This window comes from Podarcis filfolensis (genome assembly GCF_964270895.1).
Source record: "Podarcis filfolensis genome assembly, chromosome: 5".
NCBI classification, from domain to species: Eukaryota; Metazoa; Chordata; class Lepidosauria; order Squamata; family Lacertidae; genus Podarcis; species Podarcis filfolensis.
This window is the reverse complement of record NC_139608.1, coordinates 52,535,968-52,561,566: the sequence shown is the minus strand read 5'-3', so window position 1 is coordinate 52,561,566 and position 25,599 is coordinate 52,535,968. Positions and strand designations below refer to the sequence as shown.

Here is a 25,599-nt window from a genome sequence, read left to right as displayed (position 1 = left end):
AGAGAGATTGGAAGGGGGAAGAGCAACCAAAATTGCCCTTTTTAAATGGCTGCAGCAGCTGCTTTTACTGTTTTGTGGAGTACAGGTTACCTGCTTCCAGCCACTCCCAGTTTGGTTTCGCTCCCTCACCTGAGTCTTGATCAACTTGGATTGCCTTGCTGCCTCTATGAAGAGTTAACTCTTCCATTAATTGTATTCTCTCAGAAAGCTCCTTGTCTAGAATTCCAAGTACTAATCTTTGAAGTGTTCCTCTTTTTTATCAGTGAACTCAACAGTATTCAGCCTGTTAATTCAAGGCCTTAAGAAATGACTGAACCATTTCCCCAGGCTTCTAAGCTCATAAAAAACAGTCCTTCTCATAAACTGCATTCCTCATGGGGATAATTCAGCCAGAACATCATCAGTCATACTCGTGGCCACTTTGGCAAAGGTAAAGGATTTATAAACATTGGGGGCATACATAGCACATTGGATTTAACTTCCCTGCACTATTCCTACCTCTTTGCAGAATTTTGCAGCTAGGAAAAAGCAACCTCCCCCACCCCCCATTCAGGCCACGCTGCAGGTTTATTAATTTCAAAGGCTTATGGCACAGGGAACTGTGCCATTGCCTTCATAATTTGAGGATTCCATTGGTGGCCTGCACCATTAGGGAAAGATTAGGGGACTCAATAGGTTTATTGTCTCTAACCAGAACTGATATATAACCCGTCTCCACCCAGATACAAGCCCAAGTCAAATTTAGTGACAAACGTATGACACTATCCACACAGTGGCCAAGAGTTAACACTACGCTGGCATGGCATGACTTTTAAAAAAGACTACAAAACTGATAAATGGGAATGGCATGACGCATCCAACATATATTCTTTAAATCCATTCAAACTGAATTTGCATCAAATTCTTGTGTCAAGAACTCTTCCTCTCCGTGTGTGTGTCAAGAAATAGTGACCAAGTTACTGGATTTGTACCTGAAATAATGGCAGTGACTCCATTACTGAAATCAATTATGCTACTGTTAAAAAAAATAGTTTGCTATGATACTATTATTTATTATAGGCTATATGCTCCTTCCATGTTGTTCTTACTTGACAACTGAAAACCTTATTCTAAGCTTTTGTGAGCTTTTAGTGAAAGAGCCGGTGCTGTGCTGTTTTTATTGCAATTATCTGTATGTTTTTAATACATCTTATATATAGTTTCAATTATTTAAATGTTTTTCATTATTGTTTCCCCTCCCCCCCCCATGTTTTTAGCTGCCTTGAGTCTTGTCAGGGAAAATGGTGGGGTATAAATAAATATATAAAACAACAACAAAACAACAACTTCCTATAAAAATGTCTTGAATTCAGCACTTCATTTTGCTTTTGTGATCTTTCGGGCCTTTTAGATTATTACATTTTGTTTATATTTAAATTCTAACTATTTTGTTCTCATTGGTTCATGTAATTGCCATGGGAATATGCTTGAAGGACAGCACAGAAACACCTACAAGCAATCAATTGCATCACAGCAGACTAAATTTTTAACAATAACCTTATTGATTTCAAGAATGGAGTCGTTCTTTCAGATACAAGTCTTTTTAAAAAAGAAAAGGAATGATTGCTTGAAGACACATACAAAGTTGTATTGACTGCAGCAAAGGGTCTCAGATTGCCATCTTGGCTAACTCAGGATAAATTCTTCCAGCGTGACTTTATAAAGTGTGTCTGTATGCATGCGTAAGGGAGAAAGCAAGAGAGTTCCTGTTTATATCTTGCATATGGGAAGTCACAGTGGCTGACTCCCCTAATTTAATAAGTATTCTTGTTGCCTGATGTCAGCTGTGTGTCTGCAGCCAAAATTGAATCTGCAGGAGTATGCGGCTGGTGAGCTCATACAAAAACTATGTAGGGACATTTATATTGGAGTGGTGGCCATATTGCCAATAAAATGGTAGTGTTCCGACTATAACCTTGTTGATTCTCAAAGTGAAACTAAAATGACAGGTCTGTGGATGGACAAGTGCACCAGCCATAAACGGTGACTATATTTGTAACAGGTTGCTGTTGCGCTGCAATTCAAGGAACCGTGCAAACCTCATCCAGTGGCCCATGCCATCTTTTTCAGCCACCACCAAGCCGACAGATTGGAAATTACATCATAAACTTGTCTCCATCACAGGTTATGAAAGGTGGTGGCAGCCCCTCTATAGGTGCCCAAGATATAGAATATTACACCACCTAATTTTGCTCCAGGTTTTCATACATATGCTCCAAATACAGAGCTACATACTTTTGACTACTCGTCATTTGCTTGACAAATGCCAATGTATGCTGAAGTAGCTTTCAAGTGTGATGGGAGTACCCTTACAAGAGAAAATTGTACAGATGCTCAACTGTTGCTGAAGTGCTGATACTTCCATGCAAAGGACCTCCATTGTTATTTTCCACCTGCCCGAGCTTATTTTGAAACGAAGTTGGGCAAAAAAGTCGTCAAAAAATAGGTCATGGGGGATGTGATCAGGAAAGTGTTAGCTAGTAGGTAAAAGGGACTTAATGTACACATGTACACACCAGTCCCCACCGGATACTATTATTAGTCAAAAGAGCTCTCCCTTCCCTCTTTATTTGTTTTAATGTCAACCCTGGGTCAAATAAAGAAATTAGAGTGTGGAAAGAATGTAAAGAACTGTCATGTGATGATAACTGCTTGTGTAAGCAAAGCCTTACAAATGGATGCTTGCGGAACCAGTCAGTACCTTTTATCTCATGGTTTGCCCATTTTGCAACCAAAACTTTAAATAACATTGCAGTTGGATTGTGACAGTTTCAAGTCATTTTGCACTTAAAGCACTTTTCTCCTCGCTTGCACCAGCTTTGTAGTTTCTAAGTTAGATATGGTGCAGCTGAGATGATTGTTGACAACTCTACCCTGAAGTGAACAGCAGCACTGGTTGCTTACGTTGTATTCTCTCTGCATTTTTTGTGTGAGTCGTCATCTGACTATGCTTTGAATACTTAGGTGGGGCCCTTCAGGCAATTCAGCTAGGTCTGGATGGAATGCATGTAAACTTGACAACTCACAGACTAATTCAAAAGCATGTGTAAGTTGGCATTTCCAAAGCCGGGATAAGGTATTGGATGAAATCTATTTTTAGAAATACGTAACAAAATGGTTTGTAAATACCGTCAGCGTTTCCCATTTATAAAGCACACAGGTTCATCAGGTTTCTATGTTATTATTTATTTCTTTTTTTCCATTTAAAATATAGCACTGAAGTTCTTAACACATATAAATATCCCTACAATTTATTACCATGCTATCCAGGCATCATTACTTAAAGTGCCTAATATTGAAAACATTTCCTCCTCCCGCCGCCGCCGAGTGCCTTTTAAAAAGTTTCACTTGCTGATATTGACCCTACTTCCCCTACCACAGAGTGGTGCGAAAACAATTCTTTTACAAGATATTCTTCAGACGCATCTTCTGAGCAATATACAGAAAATAGATTAAATGTTTTATCTTCTTCCTTATGCCCCCACATCGCCCCCACCTGAGTGTTTACAGTGTCCCAAGCTGCTAAGTTTATTAAAAACCAATTGGTGCAAAGCTCCTGAAATGCATGCAAGTTAAATTTCACTTAACACACACTTTAACTTAAACAGTCCGAGGACTTTAATTTTTTCCCTGTGGCTATGGTTCAGTCACGTTTTCAGGTCTATTTGTTTCTTTGGCAAGACTGGCGGCTACTTCTTCCTTAGATCCAGGTTGATTCACTTCTACTTTGATTTGCTCCTTGGCATCCTCATTACTTGCCTCCTTGGGAAGGTTCGCCATCGCAGGATCAGCATCCATTTTCCCCTGTGACAGTTGATTATTCTCAGGCAAAGGTGGCTGATGTCCGTCCCCTTCAACGGGCTCTGGGACATCATCTGCTTTCTGTTCTAGTCTTTCCAATATATTCTGAACTTTTCTTACACCGTCTCTCCTGACCTGCCGGACGTCCGCACGGCCTTCAGGGTCCACAGAGTCCAAAGCTAGCAGCAATTTGGTCAAATCTTCTTCTATCATTAGGTATTTTTTGTCATTCTGCTTGCCTTGAAAGGAATCGACAGCCTGCTCCAGGGCCTGCACTCTGTGCAGAATGGCTTCAACTTTCAAGACTCCGGGATGCTTCTGAAGCTCTTCTGAAGTCTTCTGCGGTTCAGGCTCTTGTGGGATAGGTTTTTCTTCGACAGGTGCAGCTTTAGGGGTGCAAGGAATTTTTTTATCCACATTTTCTGCTGCGGGAGGAGGTTTTTGTGAAGTTGGCTTAGCATCTGTATCTGTATGACTAACTTGAATGGGGATGAATGCAGCAGGGATTTCCGTTCCAGAGGACCCAGTCTTCTTTTCAAATTTGATATCAGGTGGTAGAGTTGGTGGCGATGCTTGTGTTGGCACTTGTGTTGCCACTTGGGGCTGCGAGGCCTGAAGAATGAGAAGAACATTTGGTGGTAAACAGGAACCAAGAAAAGAAGTAATGGGATTTCAGCTTCAAATACAATGACAACACTGAGTTCAGCATTTTCAGATGTATGACATTTAAATGTTCATTCATAGGTTGTATGTTCTATATATATTTTTTAATATTGACAAATCCCCCCAAAATAGACCACAGCCTGAGAAGAGACTTCTATGGATACAAAAGTTATGAAGAAAAATAACAGAACATGAATAGACAGGAACGGGGGAGAAAATTGTGTATTTTTGTTTTGTTTTTTAAGGTGTGAAGGACAAATGTATGTATATATGAGAATCTAATAGTAAGGAACAAAATATGCGTTATTCAAAGCACTATTTTGAAACCCCCCACTTGAATTCAAGCTGTGGCTGTAACTGCAAGTTAAGAAGTGGCAGTGCATTCTATACGTGCTCCCAGTTCTTCCTTTCCAGCCTTAATCTGACCCTTCACTTTATAATTAGGTGATTTTTGAATTTGGAGGCTGCTTCTTTTGCCACACAATGACACAAAAAGTATCAGATTCAAAAAGTGCCAAGTTCTACCAATGGTTGGGAAAAGAAGGAACGGGAGCACGCTTAAGGGTTTGGAACTACAATGGAACCTGTCCAGTGCCTGATGTCAAACAGTGTCTGGTGGTGGGGGTGGTTTGCGCCAAACAGGCCCATCACCTGGAGGCTCCTCAGCACTGCCCTAGAGCAGGCATACGCAAACTTGGCCCTCCAGATGTTTTGGGACTACAATTCCCATCATCCCTGACCACCGGTCCTGTTAGCTAGGGATGATGGGAGTTGTAGTCCCAAAACATCTGGAGGGCCAAGTTTGCCTATGCATGCCCTACAGGGTAAAAAGTTCAAAGGCTAGTTAACTGAATTGTAGATAAAACCAAGGAACACTCAGTAATATGTTGTTAACAGTAAGACTCTAGGTTCCTTTAACTGAGGGGAAATGGTTGCACAATACAGTGTATACTATAATTTATGGACCCCTTCTCTCACAACTAACAGGCTCTGGATAAGGAAACTATGTTAAACAGACAAAAGTTAAGATTATGGTTATAGCAGAGCCCAGATAGTTTCATTTTAAAAAAAATAAAAATGGGAGCTATAATTTTTCATCTGCTACGAATACATTAGCTGATTAGTTGTGTCAATGAATGGATATTGGCTTTTAGATTACCTTGCAAATTTCTAGCATGAGTAATGCAATCCAAATATAATCAGCAGAATAAATAGTAATGGAAATCAAAGAGGGACGAGTATAAGCTCACCACACCTACCTGAGGTCTAACTGACTGTATTCTTATGGAAGTCGGAGACTGGATTCTGCCTGGTGAACTTTCACGACTGGCTGAACCTCTCTGTGACACCCTGATTGGTGACTGAGCCCGTTGTGGCCTCTGATCCAGATCATCAACCTGAATTTTGCCATAAACCGGTTGGTGAGGTTGGTAATCACTTTGCTGAGCTGGATAATGTGTCTTCTGTGTTTGATGGTGGACTTGTAATGGTTGCCTTGGAAAATTCCCCTCATGAATAACAGGGATAGGAATATATCCACGAGGGAGCTGGTGGCTTCCCGAACTGGGCCTGCCTGGTGACTGAGGGGAAAGGGTTGGTGACTCAGAAGGTGCAGGTGATGGTGACTGCTGGAGAAAAAACAAACCAAAATTGTTATTCATATTATACTATCATATTAGCCATAAGTTTGTTTTCCAAAAAAAGAGGTTACTGTATCTATGATATTGCAGTGGTAGTAGTTATATGGCATAGAGACTAGCAGTGGTGTAGCGTGGGTTGTCAGCACCCGGGGCAAGGCAAGTAATTTGCGCCCCCTAACCCGTGGATTTGCGCCCCTAACCCATGGATTTGCCCTAACCCCAGATGTTGCGCCCGGTGCGGCCCGCCCCCCCTGCACCCCCCACGCTACGCCACTGGAGACTAGGCAGATTTATACACTAGACTAGGCACTCCACAATGCCTGGAACAACAGGTTGAAGCATGCTTGGCAGCATATTTTAATCTGAAGAAAGCTCCCTCTGGACTTTTTCCCTTGCCCCAGTCTGGATGCTGGAGAAATGTGAAAACCAAATTAATTCCTTCCTTTAAATTGTTCTGTTAATTATAAATGGAAATTAATTTAAGAAAATTGAAATCTTGGAGCTGTAAAACTCATGAGTCACAGTTAGCAAAACAAATGTGAGATTGATTTAACAAGCAGCAATCCAACTTAGCAGACTCCACTGCTTTAAGGAAATGCAGAGTGAGCTTCTGTTGCTGAGTGTCTGAGGGGGCCTCTCAAGAGTGGTCACATATACAAAGCTACACGGCTCTGGATATACTGCACAAGCCTAAACCAGCACCTCTAATTTATGGTTATGTTACTGTGTTCAACTAAACGCAAAACAAAACAAAATATTATGTATGGGTATCATATTAAATACAATAAAATATCAGAAGGATTTAAACCTGAAGTATTTTGAGTGGCTTTGTCCACTCTTACTTGTGCAAAAAACTGAGGGCAGCATAAAACTATAAAAGGGGTCCTTTGCCTGTGATGTCTTTTGCTGGCTGGGTGAAGGCAGCTTCAATGTATCGCTGGCTTGTGCTGCAGCCAGTCAGATGCAGTGTTGGCATAGCATTGTCTATACCTTTCGAACAGTATGTTGCATTATGACTCCCTCCTGCATTTTACCAGTAGAATATCAACAATAAAACACCACTTTCTGGTTTTAAATTTAGTCAAACGTAACAAAAAGGAGATTAAAGCTTTGTAGTGATGGGCAGCTGTGCCGAAAAACCCCAATTTGTTATTTCTTTATAGTTTTAAATAGAAATCATGTGTAAACATTCACAATTGAAAATCCCTTATAGTCTTATTTCAGGTTTAGGTTTTCCTTTCCTGCAGGAGAAGCTTTAAACTTAATGCAACAGGTACAGTCTCACCTTTACTCTCACAGATTTGCACTGCTTGGTCCAACTTAGTGAATGCAAGCATGTCTATAGCTTCACTTTATGGAGCTCAAAAGTGGTTCAGAGCTTACATACCAAGCAATTTAATTATATGTGAAATTCAGCTTGCAAATAATCTTCCTTTTCAATAGTATCTAGTTCTCTCTGGAAACAAGTAATCAAATGAATAGGTATTGCAATGAAATGCATCTCCTTCTAAACTGATCAGTATGCAAGAAAATAATGATGTCTTGAATGTTTATATGTATGAAATTTCTTTTATATACATGATGCGGGGGGACGGACAGACAAGATCTGTTGACTACCACAGCATATATGTGAAGTACACATACAAAATTAGTAATATTTGGGAGAGAAGGAAGAAAAGCCAATTAAGTGTCAGCTATAACTCAACTCCACACTATAATTGAAATCCTAAACCGTGCAAATATTCTAATGCAAAACATACCACAGCAATTCTGTCAACTTACCTCGGATCTATGTGAGAGGGGTACTTGGACTGGTGCAGCTGCTGTTGTCTGTCCACAAGGTTTATCTGTTTGGGCAGCTTCTGCAAATCCCCTAGCTGGGGACTGCGAACGGACGAAGTTTCTTCTTAGAGGTGACGGGGCCCGTGCTGTGGGAGGAATGGTTTCTGCCTTGGCTCGCATGCTAGGCTGATAGCCAGGATAGTGCTGCTGTCTGTTCTCTGCACCTTCATGTATGACTGGAATGGGGATGTAACCAGCACGAAGCTTTGGGTATCCCATGTTTCCGTCTCTGACTTGGGACTGGTTTGGACTATTTTGAGATGGACCATTTGCTGATGACTGGTTTTCCTAGGCAAACAAACAGATCACACGGTACAGATTTAGGAGTTGGGATTTATACAGTTCAGAACAAGCTGTTAATAAGCAGTGTTGATCAACACACCAGAACGTTTCTTGTATGCCCACGGGAACTCCTTTGCCTAGTTGCATTCTAACTTGAAAAGGCATCTATAACTGCTAATACAATTATAAGAACTCCAGGGAATCAAGTTGGTACTAAGACAAAATATATTTCAGTCTCTCGAAAAGCTATCCTGATAGTTCAGGGTAGGTATTTTCAAACATGCATTGCAATTAACACAGGTACTATCAACAGCATGTTGTAAAGTTTTTTTGTTTGTTAACTATGTTTTTATTCTATTGCCTTGTTTATTAAGTTGCCTTTAGTTTATTAAGACATTAGATTAACTACTGAAATATCTTAATGCAGGTTTTTGGGGGGTGGGGAGGGTGGGAGAGATATTTTAAAAGATATCAAATTTACAGCCTAATCCTGTACCTTCCAGTGGCTGATACAGAGCATGGAAAGAGTTGTGCTGGGAAACTACCACAACATGCTGCATGAGACATGCGGTGGAGACCTTGACAGATTCACCCCATGTATCTTTTTGCTAGCTGGTGAAAGGCAGCACTAGTATTCGAACCTGTGGGTCCATAGTACAGGCTGCAGCTCAGTGACAAGGCATGTGCTTTGCACGCAACAGGTTCCAGACTCAATCCCTGGCATCTCTGGGAAGAGCTGGGAAAGACTCTTACAAGAAACAAGGGAAAGCTGCTACCAGTCAGGTCACAGACAGTACTGAGTTAGATGGACCAATAATTTGATTTAGCATAAACGTTCCTGGAATAAATGCCAGGGTTCTCCCTGATCTCTCTGCCACATTCCCATCTCTTTTGAACACAGCATGTGCACAACATTAACAACTCTTCCCTGTTCTGAAACAGCAGTTCTTGCACCTACTGCTGATTAAACACAAGAGACCAGAGCATGCTGGCATAATATGAAGGGGTCAACAATGCCACTCTGCAGGGTGAGGGTTCAGATTCTCTTGGGCAAGTGAGACAAGGAAAGCCAAACATTCCTTTCCAGTTTCAAGGTAGGGAGGCTCAGAAGCACAGCGCAACTACTAGGAAGACCTGTCACATCCAGCGCCAAAACATGTCTCAGCCTTTCCCTCTAGCTCTGGAAAGGAAGCCTAGAGACTGCTGCAGCAGCAAAATGGTACACCGCTCAGCTCCAAGTGCAGAGCTGATGAACGCTGCGGGAATCATCTCTGCAGTTACTCTCTGCAGAGGAGGTAATCTCTGCCTCCTCCTTTCCAGCTCTGAATTTGGAGAGAGAGGGGCAGGAGATTGCCCCAGATTTCATGCAGAGGCACAGTGCAAAGTCAGGCATAAGGAGAGGGCCAAGGTCTTGGCAACCATCATTTTAGGCTTGGCAACTAAGGCCAGCCAAAACTGTAGAGCCCTTGGAACAGGTTTCCTGCTCTGTCAGGGCTGGAGTCTCTAAGTCCAATCCCATGATCCACACAGCATGGGTAGCAGCATGTACAGAACAGAAGAGGTAGGGTTACCATTTATTAGGCCAACTTCTATAGTGATTTTCATGAATGCAAGATTCAGTTACATAAACACTCTTCAGGCATTTCACAAAGGGTTTTGTAGAAGGGAACATAAGCTTTGGTTTCAAAGCAATTGGCCCTAGACAAGAAGGCAATTGTCCACATTGGCTGAGGTGCTGTGATTTCATGGACTGTTCACAAATGTTCTGTTGGCAAAAACTCAGCCAGCGGAGCACAGCAGGGCAGCATAGTTCACAGTGGCTTCCTAATGCACATGTCACTGAGAGGGAGGGGGAGGTGTCAGGGACTTCAGCGCAGTGTGGGCACAGCAGCAATTCTGATGCTACTGCAACTGTGCCCACACCTTGCTAACCTGCCCACCACCTCTCAGTTATTGGCAGCGACCTCCACACTGGGAATCCAAGTGAGCAATTCCACCCCTCTAGCCACTACTGCTTAGGAGTGAATCAGACCACACCTGGCGTACTGTGTCCAGTTCTGGGCACCCCAATTTAAGGAGGATACTGGCAAGCTGTGCAAGATGATAAAAGGGTCTGGAAACCAAACCTTGTGAGGATACTTTAGTTGAGATTCTTGCATTGCAGGGGGTTGGACTAGAGAACCCTCAGGGTCACTCCCAACTCTACTGTTCTAGGATTCCCAGAAACTGTGCGCTGAGATAGAAGCCAGAAACAAGGGATCTAGAATACTAAACGCTGTGAAGCTAAGTCAGAAGGAGGCTGGAAAGCAGGCCCTGATCAGATGACCCCTGTGGATGCTATTACAGCTGCTTTCCAGGTTTTCTTAAAGTGAAAATACTTAGGATTTGCAAATGCTTGGAGTGTGTGCACACACATGTATGTGTATGTATTAATTTGCAAATATTCGTTTCAATAAATTGAAGCCAGAGTTGTAACAATCATTTGTACTTAAGGGTCAGTTTTTAATTCTCGTAAACTGAGGGGCAAGTTTGCATCAAATGCTTAATCTTCTGGACATCTGAAAAACGCAGTTTCATTTAAACCCTGTAAAGGTTTCGGTGTCATCCCTGGTAAGTGTCCTCATCGTGTATTTACAAATAATGGCTGACAACACCATTCCTTCTCCACAACAAAATTGGTAGCAGCACAGAAATATTCAAAACGCATAAGTTAACAGGGAACAATGCAGAGACGTTGCCAGTATTGTTCTTTTTATTGCTATTTAAAGAATGTTATTGATGGTGGATACAGATGGATATACTGAATATCAAGCAAGGGTTTATCAGCCGCAATAATGTGAGAGTGAAAGTGTGGGGGAAAGGCGAAAGGAAGTACAAGTAGGAAGATCAAAAGAAAAACCATTCAGAGAGAATGGAAGATAAAAGCTTGGAGTATGCTTGTAATGCGATACTAAGACACTACACAGGATGGAAATGGAACTTTGTACAAGAAATCCCCCCGGACCTCTAATGAAGCTCTTCCTGCAGTGGTCTTTCTATTTTGGGCTCACATTCTAGATGAATCTCCAAGTGTGAGATCAGATAACAAGTACTGCTGTTGCTCACAGGGTAGATAGCATTAAATAAGGGACACACTACAGTGGTACCTCGGGTTACATACGCTTCAGGTTACATACACTTCAGGTTACAGACTCCGCTAACCTAGAAATATTACCTCGGGTTAAGAACTTTGCTTCAGGGTGAGAACAGAAATCGCGCTCCGGCGGCGCAGCAGCAGCAGGAGGCCCCATTAGCTTCAGGTTAAGAACAGTTTCAGGTTAAGAACGGACCTCCGGAACGAATTAAGTATTTAACCCGAGGTACCACTGTACACGTGTCTCACAGGGTCTCCCCACCACACACCCCACCTGGGTCAGGCTCCAGATGGCAAGTATGGCAAGTAGCTGTGAAGATGACATGGAGGAAGGTTCACAGCCCTTCAGTTATATATTTGTGCTTTAAATTGCATTTTTACTTCATTTTACGCATAACTGGAGCAGGCCTGAATGTATAGAGAGAAGTCTCCCACAAGCACACAGAATCTGAGCCTATCTGAAGGCTTTTAGAAAACGAGATTGATAAACTTCAGATATTAATTCCAGAAAATGAGAATAAATTAGGAAAAGAGACATACGAGTGGATAGTTACTACCCACAAAAGCTATCCCTCTTCCTGCTCACACAGACCTATAGTCATCAGTGCATTGAAAGCTTAACAAGTGGAAGCGTCAGCTCTCTTTCAGCCAATAAGACTTTCTGTGTTTATCATATCTGGAAGCAATTCTTATTTGCCGTCAGTTATCAGGCAAGAGCTATTCACCTATTTGACCTTCAAGGGCTAATTGTTTTGCAATAAAAAAAGAAAAACATGTGTTACCAAAGTATTTATAATACTGAAATGTTTTACGATATTTAGAACCAGTCATTTCATTTTCTTTGCTGTTTTAACTCTTTCTACATAATTTAATTATAACTGAATTTTTTGGTGGTTTGCATTTACTATACCGTCTACATGTTCATTTCTGAAACAAAAGGTAGTACAGATAAATAGAAGCAATATGCAGTTCTTTCTCCATAGCTTTTGCTATGATTGTCTAATAGGCTCGGGAAAGTTTTCTTAAGATCTCAGAGAGGTGTACAAACTAGGAAAATTAGTATGTTCTATATTCTTATTTGCTTATTGGTCTTGTATTTTATTATTATTGTTTCTGCATTGCACTGAATTTTGTTTTTGTTTCTTACCCATGCTGCTAATCTAAGTGAGTAAAAGAGCAGAAAACTGTTTATTTCATAAAATCTATATACTGCTTGATTGTAGAAAACCCTCAAAGCAGTTTAATATTAACAACAAAGTTGACATGAACATGAAATGTTATGTACTGAAGTTCTCACCCTGGGCCAGCAAGGGGATACTGTAGATAGTTATGCAAATTAGGGATCGAAAGTGACGTTCAGTGATTGGATAGTTTTAGAAAATTGTTACAGTTACGTTGTACTGGAGCTCTATATAAGCAGACTGACTGAACCCTTCAGTTCAGTTGTGTTCTGGCCTGTGAATAAACAAGAGCTGTTTGAAGAATCGCTGTGTCGTCTGATATGTTCACCCACAACCTAACATGAAATATGCCTAGTTCCAGAGAAGCACAGTTAGTAAAGGGGAGGGAATGCAACTTGTTCTGCAAAGGAGAGACCCTCGTTCCTTGCAAGTGGAAGGGGTCTAAGAGTCTCAATCTGCAATTCAGAGAGAAGAGTTCTTTCACTTGGAGAGAAGCTTCCTAATTCTGAGCTGCCTGTAGCAGCCTTTACAGCCAAATCTGGCCTTAGATGCACCTTCATTCTGCTGTCCATGTTGCGGGAGGAGGAATTAAAATATATTTTGGGATTTTCTGGTGCAAGTCTCAGTCTACTGAAACGTTATTGTGGAGAAGAGAAGGAAGAAGGGACATTTTAAGTTATCATACCTTGGGTTTATCACAAAAACTGGATTTTTGTGTTCTTTCAGTGCCAGGCATGGATCTTTTTTTTCCCCCCTGGACTTTCAGGCACAACTGTAGCCTCCAGTGATTGTTTCCATCTGGATTTTCAGTTCTTGATACCATTTATGCACTGTATATTTATAATTACTGCATCAGCTTTACTTGTATTCTAATTATTATGCAAATCTCCCTGGGATTTTTTACCTAAGAGTAAGATAAAACTATCTTAAATAAATCAAATGCAAAAATATCAAAAGGGTCTAAAACTAGATCTGCTAAAGCCAAGTGATCTAGAATGAATACGAATGGCCCAAGCATCTTATCTCTGCTTTGCTTCACCAGTGCACTGAAGGGAGCGAGATTCTTAAATTACCGTATTTTTCGCTCCATAGGACGCACCGGCCCATAGGACGCATCAAGTTTTTTGGGGGGGAAATAAAGGAAAAAAAATTAATTTCCCCCCAGGCGCTTGTGGTGCCGGCAGCGGGGAGAAGCGCTCTTCTCCCCGCCACCCGCCTTGAGATCAGGTCCCGGGACAGCGGGAAGACGCGCTGCGCCTCCCCGCTGTCCCCGGAGCTTGCGGGGCAGGCAGCGGGGAGAAGCGCTCTTCTCCCCGCCGCCCGCCTTGAGATCAGGTCCGGGGACAGCGGGAAGACGCGCTGCGCCTCCCCGCTGTCCCCGGAGCTTGCGGGGCAGGCAGCGGGGAGAAGAGCTCTTCTCCCCGCCGCCCGCCTTGAGATCAGGTCCAGGGACAGCGGGAAGACGCGCTGCGCCTCCCAGCTGTCCCCTGAGCTTGCGGGGCAGGTGGGGTCTCCCCTCTCACTCTGCAGGCTTCAGCGAAAGCCTGCATTCGCCCTATAGGACGCACACACATTTCCCCTTCATTTTTGGAGGGGAAAAAGTGCGTCCTATAGAGCGAAAAATACGGTACTAGGCACATGAGTGAGGAATGCAGACACACCTTAAACAATTCCCTAAGTACAGAGGTTAAGTACCAGCTACACTTGCAATACATTAAGAAGCATTATATGATATCCAATCAACGGCTTTACACAAATCACTCTGTAGGGCATTACATGACCGGGCATGCTTTGACCAGAAAGACAACTGCTACAGCAACATAAAAGAAGATATAAACCCAGTTCAAGGCTTTGCCTCCAACCCATGGAGGAACAGGGCTGTGCATGCTTGCTCTGCCTCCATTGCACCTGACCGCTTCATCCCCAACCTTCACATTTTTGAGCAGAACTCAGTTTCATTCACTTAGAATACTCAATGAGAATGGAAGCCTTGGCCACATAAGGTTTCCATTCCCATGTATACTTCTAAGCATGTTTGGCTGAACCAGTGAAGGCTTCCCCTTCCAACCTTCCTGCTTCAAGAATGAAGAAGAATGAAGGCCAGGGATGGAGCCAACAGGGCAGGGACACTGAAGGTGGGGTCAATGCGTACAGCCTGCTTCTCCCTCCATAAGTGTTCTGAAAGTGTGCATAGGCTACACAGTAAGGTTTGGGAAATGGTAGGCCTGTAGGCTCAAGCCAGCCCCTCCTCCTTGTTCGGAGGTGCAGGATAGAGAGGGGTGTGCGAAGATAATTATGTTCCTTGTATATTTTCCTTCCTCTCTTGACTTTCAAAACCACCGTGGGCTTTATTAGCCTTGCACTCTTCTGTCTCCCTCCCATTTGTTTTTCCTGAACTGAAACAGGCGGGAAAAGAAAAAAGGTAGAAAAACAGAACTGAGCACATGGAAGATATATCTCTCTCTTTCTCTCATGCCCTTTTGATAGCTACCCGCAAACACACAAATACCACTTTTGCTTTTCCAAGCTGGCAGGAAGATTGGCCATATACAAAGGCAAGAAGGAGACAGAAGAGTGCATTTCAAGGAGGTCTCTACACTACCTTCTCTTGTGTGTGTGATTCTTACCCACTGCCCTTCCTCGCTATTACACACAGGGAGAAGGAGGGGTCAGAGGTCATTGTTACCAGCAGGCCACTTGTGGAAGGAGCTTGCTCCCACTCAGCAGAGAGGCCTGCTGGAAATATTAATTATAAACCAGGGAAGAGACAGCCAAATCGTGCTAGAAGATTTATTTGAGGGGAATTACAAGAACTGTTTTGTCTAAAGGATATGGCTACTATTGAGAGGTTACCAAAAGGATAAATGAAGGAGGAGCAGTCAGCACAAAATTTTGCAACTGGGAAAGAAAAATGGTCTGCTGCTACATCCTTCATATGACTTCCCAGGAAGAAGGCACAGTCAGAAAGCATCTCAGCCATACTCACTTCCACACCATACATTGAAAGCACATGGAACATTGGGAAACTATAGTTCATTAAGGTTGCTGGGACTACAGTTCCCAAGATCCTTAAGAGGAAGCAGTGTGCTTTAAAAATATAGTGTGGATGTGACCTAAGCCAGACCCTTCAACAACAACAACAACATAATAGGTAAAGACAACAATATTTACACACCTGCAGTTTGTTCAGGTTAGAGAATGCCTTTATTTCCTCAAGAGGATTTGGCAAGCATTTCTCCACAGCAGAGTGGAAGTTAGTTCTACTGGTGAAACAAATCTTGCTCAGTTTTCATGCATTCCTTATGTAGGCTAATGCTCCTATGATCTAGCTGTATCTTGAAATTTACCAGGAAGAAGAAGAAGAGGAGGAGGAGGAGGAGTTTGGATTTGATATCCCGCTTTATCACTACCCGAAGGAGTCTCAAAGCGGCTAACATTCTCCTTCCCCTTCCTCCCTCACAACAAACACTCTGTGAGGTGAGTGAGGCTGAGAGACTTCGAAGAAGTATGACTAGCCCAAGGTCACCCAGCAGCTGCATGTGGAGGAGCAGAGACATGAACCTGGTTCACCAGATTACAAGTCTACTACTCTTAACCACTACACCACACTGGCTCTAGTGTAGAAAAGCTGCAATAGATGCAATGGTATGAGATTGTCATGATTTTTCATGACAAAAGAGAGCATGTGCAAGAGGAAGAAGAGCTATGTTTACTCAAAAATATGTAACACAATCTTAATTTGAGGGTGTACCTACAGTAGCCTCTTTTGCAGGTCTTCATGATCTGTTTTGTCCAAGTTTGCTGGTGCTCTCTTAGTGCATTTTCCGTTTACACTAGAACTATGAGCTGCATTTAACACAGCACAACCCTGTGCACATTTAAAAAGATGCAAGTTCCCCTTTGTCTAATGGAGCTTATTCCTAGGTGACTGTGCAAGGGATTGTGGCTCAAGTCAGTTAACAGTGTGTGACAGGTGGTGGGGCAATTGCCAGCATGAGTAGAATTATGGTAAAACTTTATAATGCAGCACTGTCAAGAACAGAATGAGTGCATGCTATTCAGTACAAGCTATTCAGATAGAAATTTGACCTGAAAACATACAGCCAGCACAAACATACCTCTAAAGTTGTAATATTTCTGATCTCTCTCTTCCCAACACTCTACCAGCCTCTGGACCCATTTTGATTCCACCCCACTGCCTCATGTGCTAAACATGTGCATTTTTCTGGCTAGTATTTTGTCTATATAAACAAATGGGTCAGAGCAAAAGAACAGGTGGAAGAGGATAAGCGCATTGAACTATCAGGTGATCCAGAAGCAGGAATAAAGATGGAATCACCACCTGCTTCCTTCTACCATCCTCTCACAAAGACAGTAGCTAATCGCCTCAATTAAACTTGGGTTTGGTGGTGGTGAGGTTTGCTTTTGGTCTCTTTCGTCCTTGCCAGGTTACTATGCTCTCATTTATCATAGTTATATAGAAGCACTTTACACTGATAGAACTTTAAACACCTAACAGACTATTATTTCCATTTCATTTACCTAATATGATCAAGACACTTCTGGTCTCCTGAGTCCTAATACAATATAACCACCTATTTTGCAAGCAGATGTGTGCTTGATTTCTATTGTCTCAATCCTCACGTTTTAGTGCTGGCATATACAAGATCCAGGGTTCATTAGTGTTTGCCAATAATACTTCCAAAAAGCCAAGCTGACTCATTTTTCAAATTAGTTCATATTTATTTATCTCTGTTGGTTCATCATGCAGTGTATTTATGCACCTGTCTACTTTTGATCTCTAAATCAATTTTATATCATGATTTATATTTAATGCTAATTAAGTGGGCTTTGTAGTTGTTTCCTGAAGCAGTGTCTGGTAAACATGCTGGCAAGAAAAGAAAGTACCTGAGGCAATTCAGAAACTGCACGAATCTAGTGATACAGTTTTCTTTCTTGGTTTTTAATAATAGAAAATAAACTATTTGCCTGTGTATCAAGATGGGCCTTCGTTGGCAACAATGCCCTAGCTTCCTTAGAGCATACAAAACCATTCACCCTACATGCCTATAAATGGATGCTAGGCTCAGGCTCCATCAGAAGGTGATGAAATAAATGCTGCATAAATTGAACTTGCATCATCGCTTCATCTCACCAAACTAAAAGCAAGCAGTACAAATAGCTTTTCCTTGGAGAAGAGGAAGACAGAGTTTCCAGCAAGTTATTTGCTACAGCACGAATGTGCCTCAGAGGCAGAGCAGTGAACCTGTACATGATTTTAATGCTCAGTGGGCCAAAATAAGGATACTGCAATGCACAATGCAAAATAAACACACAGAAATGTAGGCAAACCTATGTAGATTTCCAAGTGTAAATCATAGGTCCACAAGAGTTGCTAAATGGAAGGGGGATCAGGGTCCTTCACTGCTGGCTTAAGCTGGAGACAGAATTATTACAGAAGAGGGGTAGAAGAAGAAAAGGTAGCTTAGAAGCTGGGCAGGAGCACTATTTCATAAGTGAAAGGAAATGTGGTAGAAAATCATTTGCTAAAAATCAGGAGGCTCTTCTTATAGTATTTATACAATTAGACAATATTATATACCAATAAAACATTCTTGTTTATCAGTTGGTTGTACCAACCCTCTTCAGCCTACAGACAGACGGTTTAAGCTCTCCTTAATGATGACCTAAAAGTAACATGGACAGGTACAGTATAGGTAACACTCATATTTGTCCCAAGCATGAAGCTGGTATATAAACAGAAATGGGGACAAGTGTGGCATGCTTTAAGGCTCAAAAGGCAGGACCTCAAGGGAATAAAAAGTCAAATAATGATTTGGAAGATGTGCCATTTGCTCCCTAGGAGTGTTCACCAAGATGGCAAGCTGGGAGCCACTTCCTTGCTCATTCAAATATGCATACATGTGTATGTGCGTGCATACACACAAACACACACACTTGCCAGTTTAAGAAGACCACGTTTGTGGCTTAGAAATAAAATTTGAAAATGCTTCCCATAGGCATCTGGTTGGCCACTATGTGAACTGGAAGCTGGGCGAGATGGCCCATTGGTCAGATCCATCAGTAAAAATTTATTATTTTACTTGGTCGGCTCTACTGGGTCAGTAAATTTGACCCAAAAGAAAAACCGCTCAACAAAATCTCTTTCCTATCTTGTTTCAGACTTAAACACTCAAGATGGCAAGTGAGGAGGTTATATATTTCAAAATTAGTCATGAAGCAATCTAGAATGAAGTAGCATCCACCTGCCCATCTTATTATGTACATACAGTCTGTCTGTCTAACTTTGGCCCTAACAGCAGCCATGTTTAGAAGATCTGAGGCCACTTTACTGGCATGTGAAATTACTCCTAGCTCTGCTATTTTAAAGCATGAAATCACAATGCCAATCAAGGTTACCAGTTGCAAACAACATAATTTGAATGTGTGCAACATACTGGCAAATTCCAAAAACTATATTAGGCCATTGTCATATCTTTGGCTTATACTAATGCCTACTCTGTTGACAAATTAACAGCACACCTTTAAATCAACACATTTAAATAATAATAATCAAGCCTAGGGAGAAAACCCTTATTTTTATTTTAGCTGGCATATTTACCAACTTTCCTCTCCTATGAAACATTATTTCCCAGTCAGTGCTTCAAATGCTGCAATCATTTTTGCTACTTCTAAAAAATGTATAAATATTTATTCTAACCTAGCAAGAAGAAAAATACTTTTAACTACCACTTGTTTATCGAACATGAAACCAATCATATGCTATATAAGCAAATTCCATTAAAATCAGTGGGATATAATAAGATTTCATACTACTACTGCATTAGTACAGTAGTGGTATTCCTAACACTGCAAATACTACTTTTATTTATAGCTCACGTACAGCAACATTTCCCATTATTGCAAGAGAGTAAAAAACATCTTATAACTACTGAAGCATTTTTAAAATAAAAATTTCACTCGACGTTTCCTAACATTTTGGCCTATAACTGAAACACAGTTTTTAGAGAAATAGCAAAACCACTTTAAAAAACCACCAACTATTTCTGTTCACAAGCCTTTATTTTTTCAGTGCGAAAATATCCAAGTTGGCCTTGTACATTGCCAGTCTAATTAAAGTGCTGATATGGCTATGCACTTTTAATATCATCCACAATCTAGCATCTTGGCGTCTTAAATCATACTACGGGAATTAAGTTTCTCCTTCCTGTTTTCCAACTGCGTACCCCTGCAAAAGCAAGGGGACCTTTCCATTTGTAGCATTAAATGCATACACCACACTCAAAGAAGGCTGAGAATCTCAACACACCAAAGATTTATTCACACATTTCATAAAGCTATGGAAAGGCTGCTCAAATGGCCATCCTGCTACAGCAGTGGATGGCTGCATGAAGCTTTTGGAACCTGTAGAAGGAGCTTATGAGGTGGATCACCCCATTATTATGAAGAGTCTCCATGCCAGCACTAACTGCTGACAGGAATGTGCAGTGCTGCCATGGAGATTCTTCACATGCTAGGGTCAACCCAGGTGGTTAGCTGTTCCTACACATTACAGACGCCACCTGGGGCGGCGGCTGTGCAGCAACATTTTCAACCAGCTTTTACATAGCAGCAGTTCATTGGCCCCCAGTAAATGATACTTCAGTAGGCGAGAAATGCTGTACACCATGTCTCCACTTGTTACACAGTTTAATTTGACATAAGTATGTTTAATCCCCATCATGGAAAGGGGAATATTTTGTTTCCTTTTCAAGCAATATATTTTGAGTTCTCAGCTGCAACCCGTTAACAGTGAATGATTACGATATTAATCAATCTGAAATTCACAAAATAAAAGAGAGGCATTAGACATTCACCAAAATTGCGCCTAGGGCATGGCCATCCAGGGTTTTACAGTTTTTGGGTGGAACCTGACTATGCTGAATCAGTGCACCCAATTCCTGCATGACATACTGCAGGATGAGAGAAATCTTATTGGCTGCACAAAGACCTAAACCACTTTCTTTTGGAAGGTACCGATTACCCAAAAGGTGCAAAGTACCAAATCTTTTGGGTACAAAATTCCTAGGTGGACATGGCTTTTTTTTTGTTCCCAGCTTCAAACTAACCTGTATTTAGCGTCATGTGATATGTCTGAATGAGAAAATCCATAAATTACTTTTCTTCTACGTGCTAAAATATTGGCTTGTATTTAAGAACTTCAAATTCCATCATTACGTATACTGTATTAAGTTCAAACATATGCAGTCTGTCTCCATGTTAAATCAGTTTGTTTCCACAGGCTGTGCCTCACTGACTGATTCATGCATGGTAAATCAAAATTGTAGGGTATTTTCTAATGAGGCAGAGCCCTGAAATTGGATCCAAATGTAGTCCAAGACATTCTGCTGCCTTGGCTGGGGGGGGGGGGAGAACAGTTGTACATCACTCTTCTCATTTTGTATGCCCTTATGTATAAGATACTTCCAGTCAATTATAAGATGGGAGGGGGGAGGAGAGAAATGAAGAATTTAATTTTCTTATGTCCATAATAAATCAGGATTGATTTATCTTGTACAGATTATGTGTACTTCTCATTTTTATTTATCCTTCTATTTACAATGCATTTGTAGAAATGGAGAAATTTTTGAAGAAAAACACAGTAGCGGAAATATATCCGCTTCTCATCACTGCTTTCAGACCACTAGAAGGCTGAAATCTGACGCATACAAAGTACTCGTCTCTTCCTAGAAAAAAGGAAAACTGTACCCCAGCATGATCAAGATCATTTCAGGCCAGTTAGAAAGCTGAAATTTGGTGTGCACGATATAGCCCATTACTAGGAAAAAATGTATAGGCAATATTTTTATATCTATCCATCAAAACAGGATATAATCAACAATTAGGCCAGGATACAAGCACAGAGAAAGCTGCTGGCCTATGAATTGGGGGAGGAGGTCCTTTCAACAAGAACTGGAATTGTGCATCTATGAATGCAAAATATAAACTTCAAATACTAGTATGAGATAATCTTAAAAAGTGACAAGGCAGATTTTTGCAGTTAGCACTAGTTTCCTTTAAAAAAATAACCATGTAGGGTTAAGGAAATTGTACCACATATATATTCAGTATTCATTTATAAGGAGTGTGTCTACTAAAACCATTCCTCTGTGCCATGAGGAATTCTAACTCTCCTCCCTAATTTGGATATTTAAACGTATTTGTAAACCACACAAAGAAATTAGTTATATGGATGGTATACAAATGTAATAAATGTATACAATGAAACTTTACCTGAAGCTGAATATAAGTTAACTAAGGAAGGTTTTCCTTCACTCTAGTGTCATTTGGTAATGTACATAGACCTCCCCTCGCCCAGGGCATTTACAAAGTGGAGTTATCAGCTGTAGCCCTATCTGGAGAGGTTCGACCTGACCACAAGAATCCATGCCCTGGTCCAGGATTGAGTACTTTTAACTCGCTCTACATGGAGCTGCTTTTAAAGATTGCTGCTGCTAAAATCCTGACGGGTGCTTGACAGTGAGCTTCCAGGCCCAATTTCAGGTGCTGGTTTTAATCATTAATATCCTAAACAGTTTGGGTCCAAGCTATTTGAGGGATGAGATGCACACATATTGTCCCTCCTTCCTTGCCTGCCACCTAAATTGGTGAGGTTGTCATGTACAATAGGGCTTTTTGTGGTGGTCCCATGTGCAGAGCTCATCTGAGGCCCGGGCAGGAGTCCCAAGTTGGCTAGGAGGCCCAGGGCATTTCTGACACAACAGCATAAGTCTGGCAGGCTCCTAGCAGGAGCCCTGCGCTGGCTTAGCCCTCCAAGGCCCAGGGCAAGTGCCCCCTCCTCGCATGCGCCTGGTTCCATGTCTCTAGAACTTCATACATGTTGACATTTGGAAGTCCAGCACACTCCACTCTTTTTGAAAAGCTGAGGAGTCCTCTGTTTCTTGCAAGTTTTAGTTAGGCAATGTTATTCAGCTATGGGGATCTTTTACAAATTTTTAAATGAACTAATTATATAATTTGTTATTTGAATTGTTCTTCAAAGAGAGCTATTTTACTCTGGTTTAGCCTTCAAGGATATAATATTTTTAATCAAAAAGGCTGTTATAAATGTTTGCTTTAAAAATCCCAATTAATTTAAAAGAAACTACTGTAATTGTAAAATGGTTTGAGTGTTAGTTTTCACTTTAATGTGGCTGTTAGTTTTAAGCCCTCACATCACTGGCACTGCACAACTTTTTAATAGTAAAGCTGGAAGCTGCTTCCAGAACATCAAGAACTCTCTCTGACAGCTGAAGCAATGAAGTTTTCAGGACAAAAGCCAAGTACATTGTTCAGTAGAGATCACTCAAATCTATTTGACTGGCACTTTGGAGCTTTGCTCCGGCATGCTCAACAAGATCCCCAAAACTAAGCAAGTTGTACTTCTGACTATTGTGAATATGACTTCTCCAAGAGATATGACACATACCAATTTATGCCAATCACTGTTTTACTCTCTAAAACAAGCATATGGAAAAAAAAAACCCTGCAAGTGAATAGGAGGAAAACCCAGCAATTGTTTCCACTATGGTATTAACTTTCTAGTTCAGACAAGTCATTTGGTCATTGCATAACCAACAGATTAATGGCAATGGAACAAAAACATTGGTTTTTTACATAATCTTACACATCTCAGGATGAATACGACAGAACCTCAGAGGGGAAAGTTTTGGTTTTTCTAAAGTGCATCCTTCTGCGGCTGTCAGGACATGTCTCTGTCTACTGATACTGCCAGATTTGGGACTCTTTCCATGATCAAGCCTTTTTAAAATAATTAATAATAGTAATAAAGGAAAAGAAAAGGGGGAGGAAAAAAATGGAAATTCCCTATACAAGGGATTTTAAAATAACTGCTGTTCAGTAATTGAGGCACACACCCCGGCGAAGTATATCAAAAGTTTTAACAGGCCGAGTTAGCCAACTTTAAATAAACACTGCGAGGACCGAGGTATCAAATGATTTAACGCACAAAAAAAGGACTGCAGTGCGTCAGAGACAAAAGCCAACTCCTGGCCTCACTGCATTGCCATCTACTGGGGGGGGGGGAGAGAAAGAGAGAGAGAGGACAGGCTTTTCCTGGCACTGCCCCCACCCGCATTGCATTGCTCACGGAGCCTCGGGGAAGCGCGCCGCCGCTGTCCTTCAAGCGGTGCCATCCGGAGTTGCAGCTGAGCAAGGCTCCCCGGCGCCCTTCAGTTGCCTGCGGCTCCCCGGCCGGTCTCACCCCCCTCCCGTCCCACCAACTCCCAATTCCACCGCCAAGAAAGAGCTGAGGGCCCCGAACAACATTCTTCCTGAGTCACCACAGCAGAACGAGACACACAGAGTCACGCACACAACGCAGGCCGCCCTGCGCCACGTTCCGTGGAGAGGAAGGACTCTCCCCCCCCAATAAACGCCCCAGTCTGAGACCAAGAAGCGCCCCCTCTCCCGGTGCCTGAGAGAGGCGTCCCACTCCCCCCCCCCCACTACACAGAAGCCACCTACACGCCAACCAGGACGGTTCTACCAAGTCCCAAGGAGTGTCCCCCACCCTCTCCAAGGAAAAAACTCGAGGCGCCAAAGGTCTCGCGCGCAACCCCCTTCTCCGTGCGCGCACCCTTCGCCCCTCAGGTTTAACTCCGATAAAGTCGAGAGGGAGCCCCCTGCCCTGAATGGGGTGGGGGGTGCGCCTCTCCCTCTCCGCCCGACCCCCCTCGCCAAACTCTTCCCAAGTTCCTGTGCGCAAAAAGAAGAAAAGAGAACCGGGCGGCACCTTGGGCAGCGGGTCCCCCCTAAGTCTCGGGTCGTTCCAAGTGGTGGTGCGGCTGTTGTGATCCACGAAGAAAGGCCAGCCGGTCTGCGGGTCCACCTTCACCTCCCAGCCCGGAGGCAGGGGCTCCCGCTCGCCCGCGCCGGCCTCCAGGTGGACCATGGCGGGGGGCTGAGCGGCCGCGCTCATGCTGCTGCTGCTGCTGCGCGCCGGACGGAGAGCGAGCGCGAAAGAGACGGGAAGCGCCGGAGAGCGAGCGAGGAGCAGCGCAGGCGCCCGCTGGGCCACGCGCTGGAGAGTCAAGCGAGGCGGCCCCGGCCGGCTGGGCACCTTTATCGCTCGATGGCGAGGAGGGAGGGGACACCGAAGGGGGTGGAAGTGTCTGGAAATAGCCGCTCCGAGCCAAACAGGAGGAGGAGGAGGAGGAGAGACGCAGGGCAGCTGCCCCGCTGGAAACTTCTGGGCGCCTCTCGCGCCTTCGGGTAGCCGGGCCAAGAGCTCCTCCTGGAGTCGCTCTCCCTCGCTGCTGCTTCTGTCATTGCGCTATTCCTTGCCAAGGCGAGCGGCCGGCTTCGCTCCGCCTGCTGGGCGGCGGTTTCGGGCGACGCTCGCTTGAGCATGCTGATTCATTTAATTGGGCTCCTTCCGAGGTTGGAAGCAGGTCGTCCAAGGCATTGCGCGCGCGCGCGCCCGTCGTAGGGTTGAAACTCCCGAGTTGCTTCAGTGATCCGGAGTAACTAACCACGCGTTTGTTCCTGAACAGGCACGGAAAGGCTGCCCCCTTGCTGTGCTTTATGAACACATCCTGAAAGGTATGGCAGGGTGGCCAAGAGATCCTAACGCGCAACAAGTGCGCTCCTAGTTTTATGCTGCAATGCCAAGCACATTTTCTTAAGGTATCCGCTTCAAGCGCCAGACCTTTCGGTTCTTATTCTGTGGCGCTTTCAAGGCGCACATTTATTTACAGCCGTTGTCTCTCGATCATCCTCGGGGCAGCCTGGGAGGTAGGTCGCTGAGCACGGGTCTTACCCAGCAAGGCAATGTTTATGTTCCTGCATTGCGAAAAGTTCATAAATCCATGTCACGCAGCACACTCCATATTGCCTGGCCCAGATTTTGGGCAAGGAGCCATGATGGCTCTGACTCAGGAAAACAGCTGCAGCTCTTTAGTGAAGACCATGCCTTTCCTGTCTGCTTTAGTGAGAA

General features: G+C 42.9%; 1 protein-coding gene across 3 annotated transcripts; it reads right to left on the bottom strand.

The window, feature by feature from the left end:
• Window positions 1–3,204: 3,204 nt before the first annotated feature.
• Window positions 3,205–25,387, bottom strand: BAG3 (BAG cochaperone 3). 3 transcript variants are annotated; one of them, XM_083616982.1, is made up of 4 exons: window positions 24,397–25,387; window positions 7,926–8,273; window positions 5,763–6,131; window positions 3,205–4,452 (listed from the first exon to the last, which is right to left on the bottom strand). In XM_083616982.1, exons 1-4 carry the CDS (start codon window positions 24,580–24,582, stop codon window positions 3,676–3,678), a joined length of 1,680 nt encoding a protein of 559 aa, XP_083473108.1. In that variant the 5' UTR covers window positions 24,583–25,387; the 3' UTR covers window positions 3,205–3,675. The 3 variants fall into 3 exon arrangements, with proteins under 3 accessions (XP_083473108.1, XP_083473107.1, XP_083473109.1); XM_083616981.1 differs by having other exon boundaries at window positions 3,205–4,436; window positions 5,759–6,131; window positions 24,397–25,360; XM_083616983.1 differs by having other exon boundaries at window positions 5,763–6,128; window positions 24,397–25,341.
• Window positions 25,388–25,599: the final 212 nt, after the last annotated feature.

Coding starts and splice junctions, on each gene's coding strand:
- BAG3 (XM_083616982.1), bottom strand. CDS start 24,582: ATGAGCGCGGCCGCTCAGCCCCCCGCCATGGTCCACCTGGAGGCCGGC. Junction 8,274..24,396: donor GGGGGGACCCGCTGCCCAAG/GTGCCGCCCGGT, acceptor TTGTTTGCCTAG/GAAAACCAGTCATCAGCAAA. Junction 6,132..7,925: donor CCCTCTCACATAGATCCGAG/GTAAGTTGACAG, acceptor TTTTTTCTCCAG/CAGTCACCATCACCTGCACC.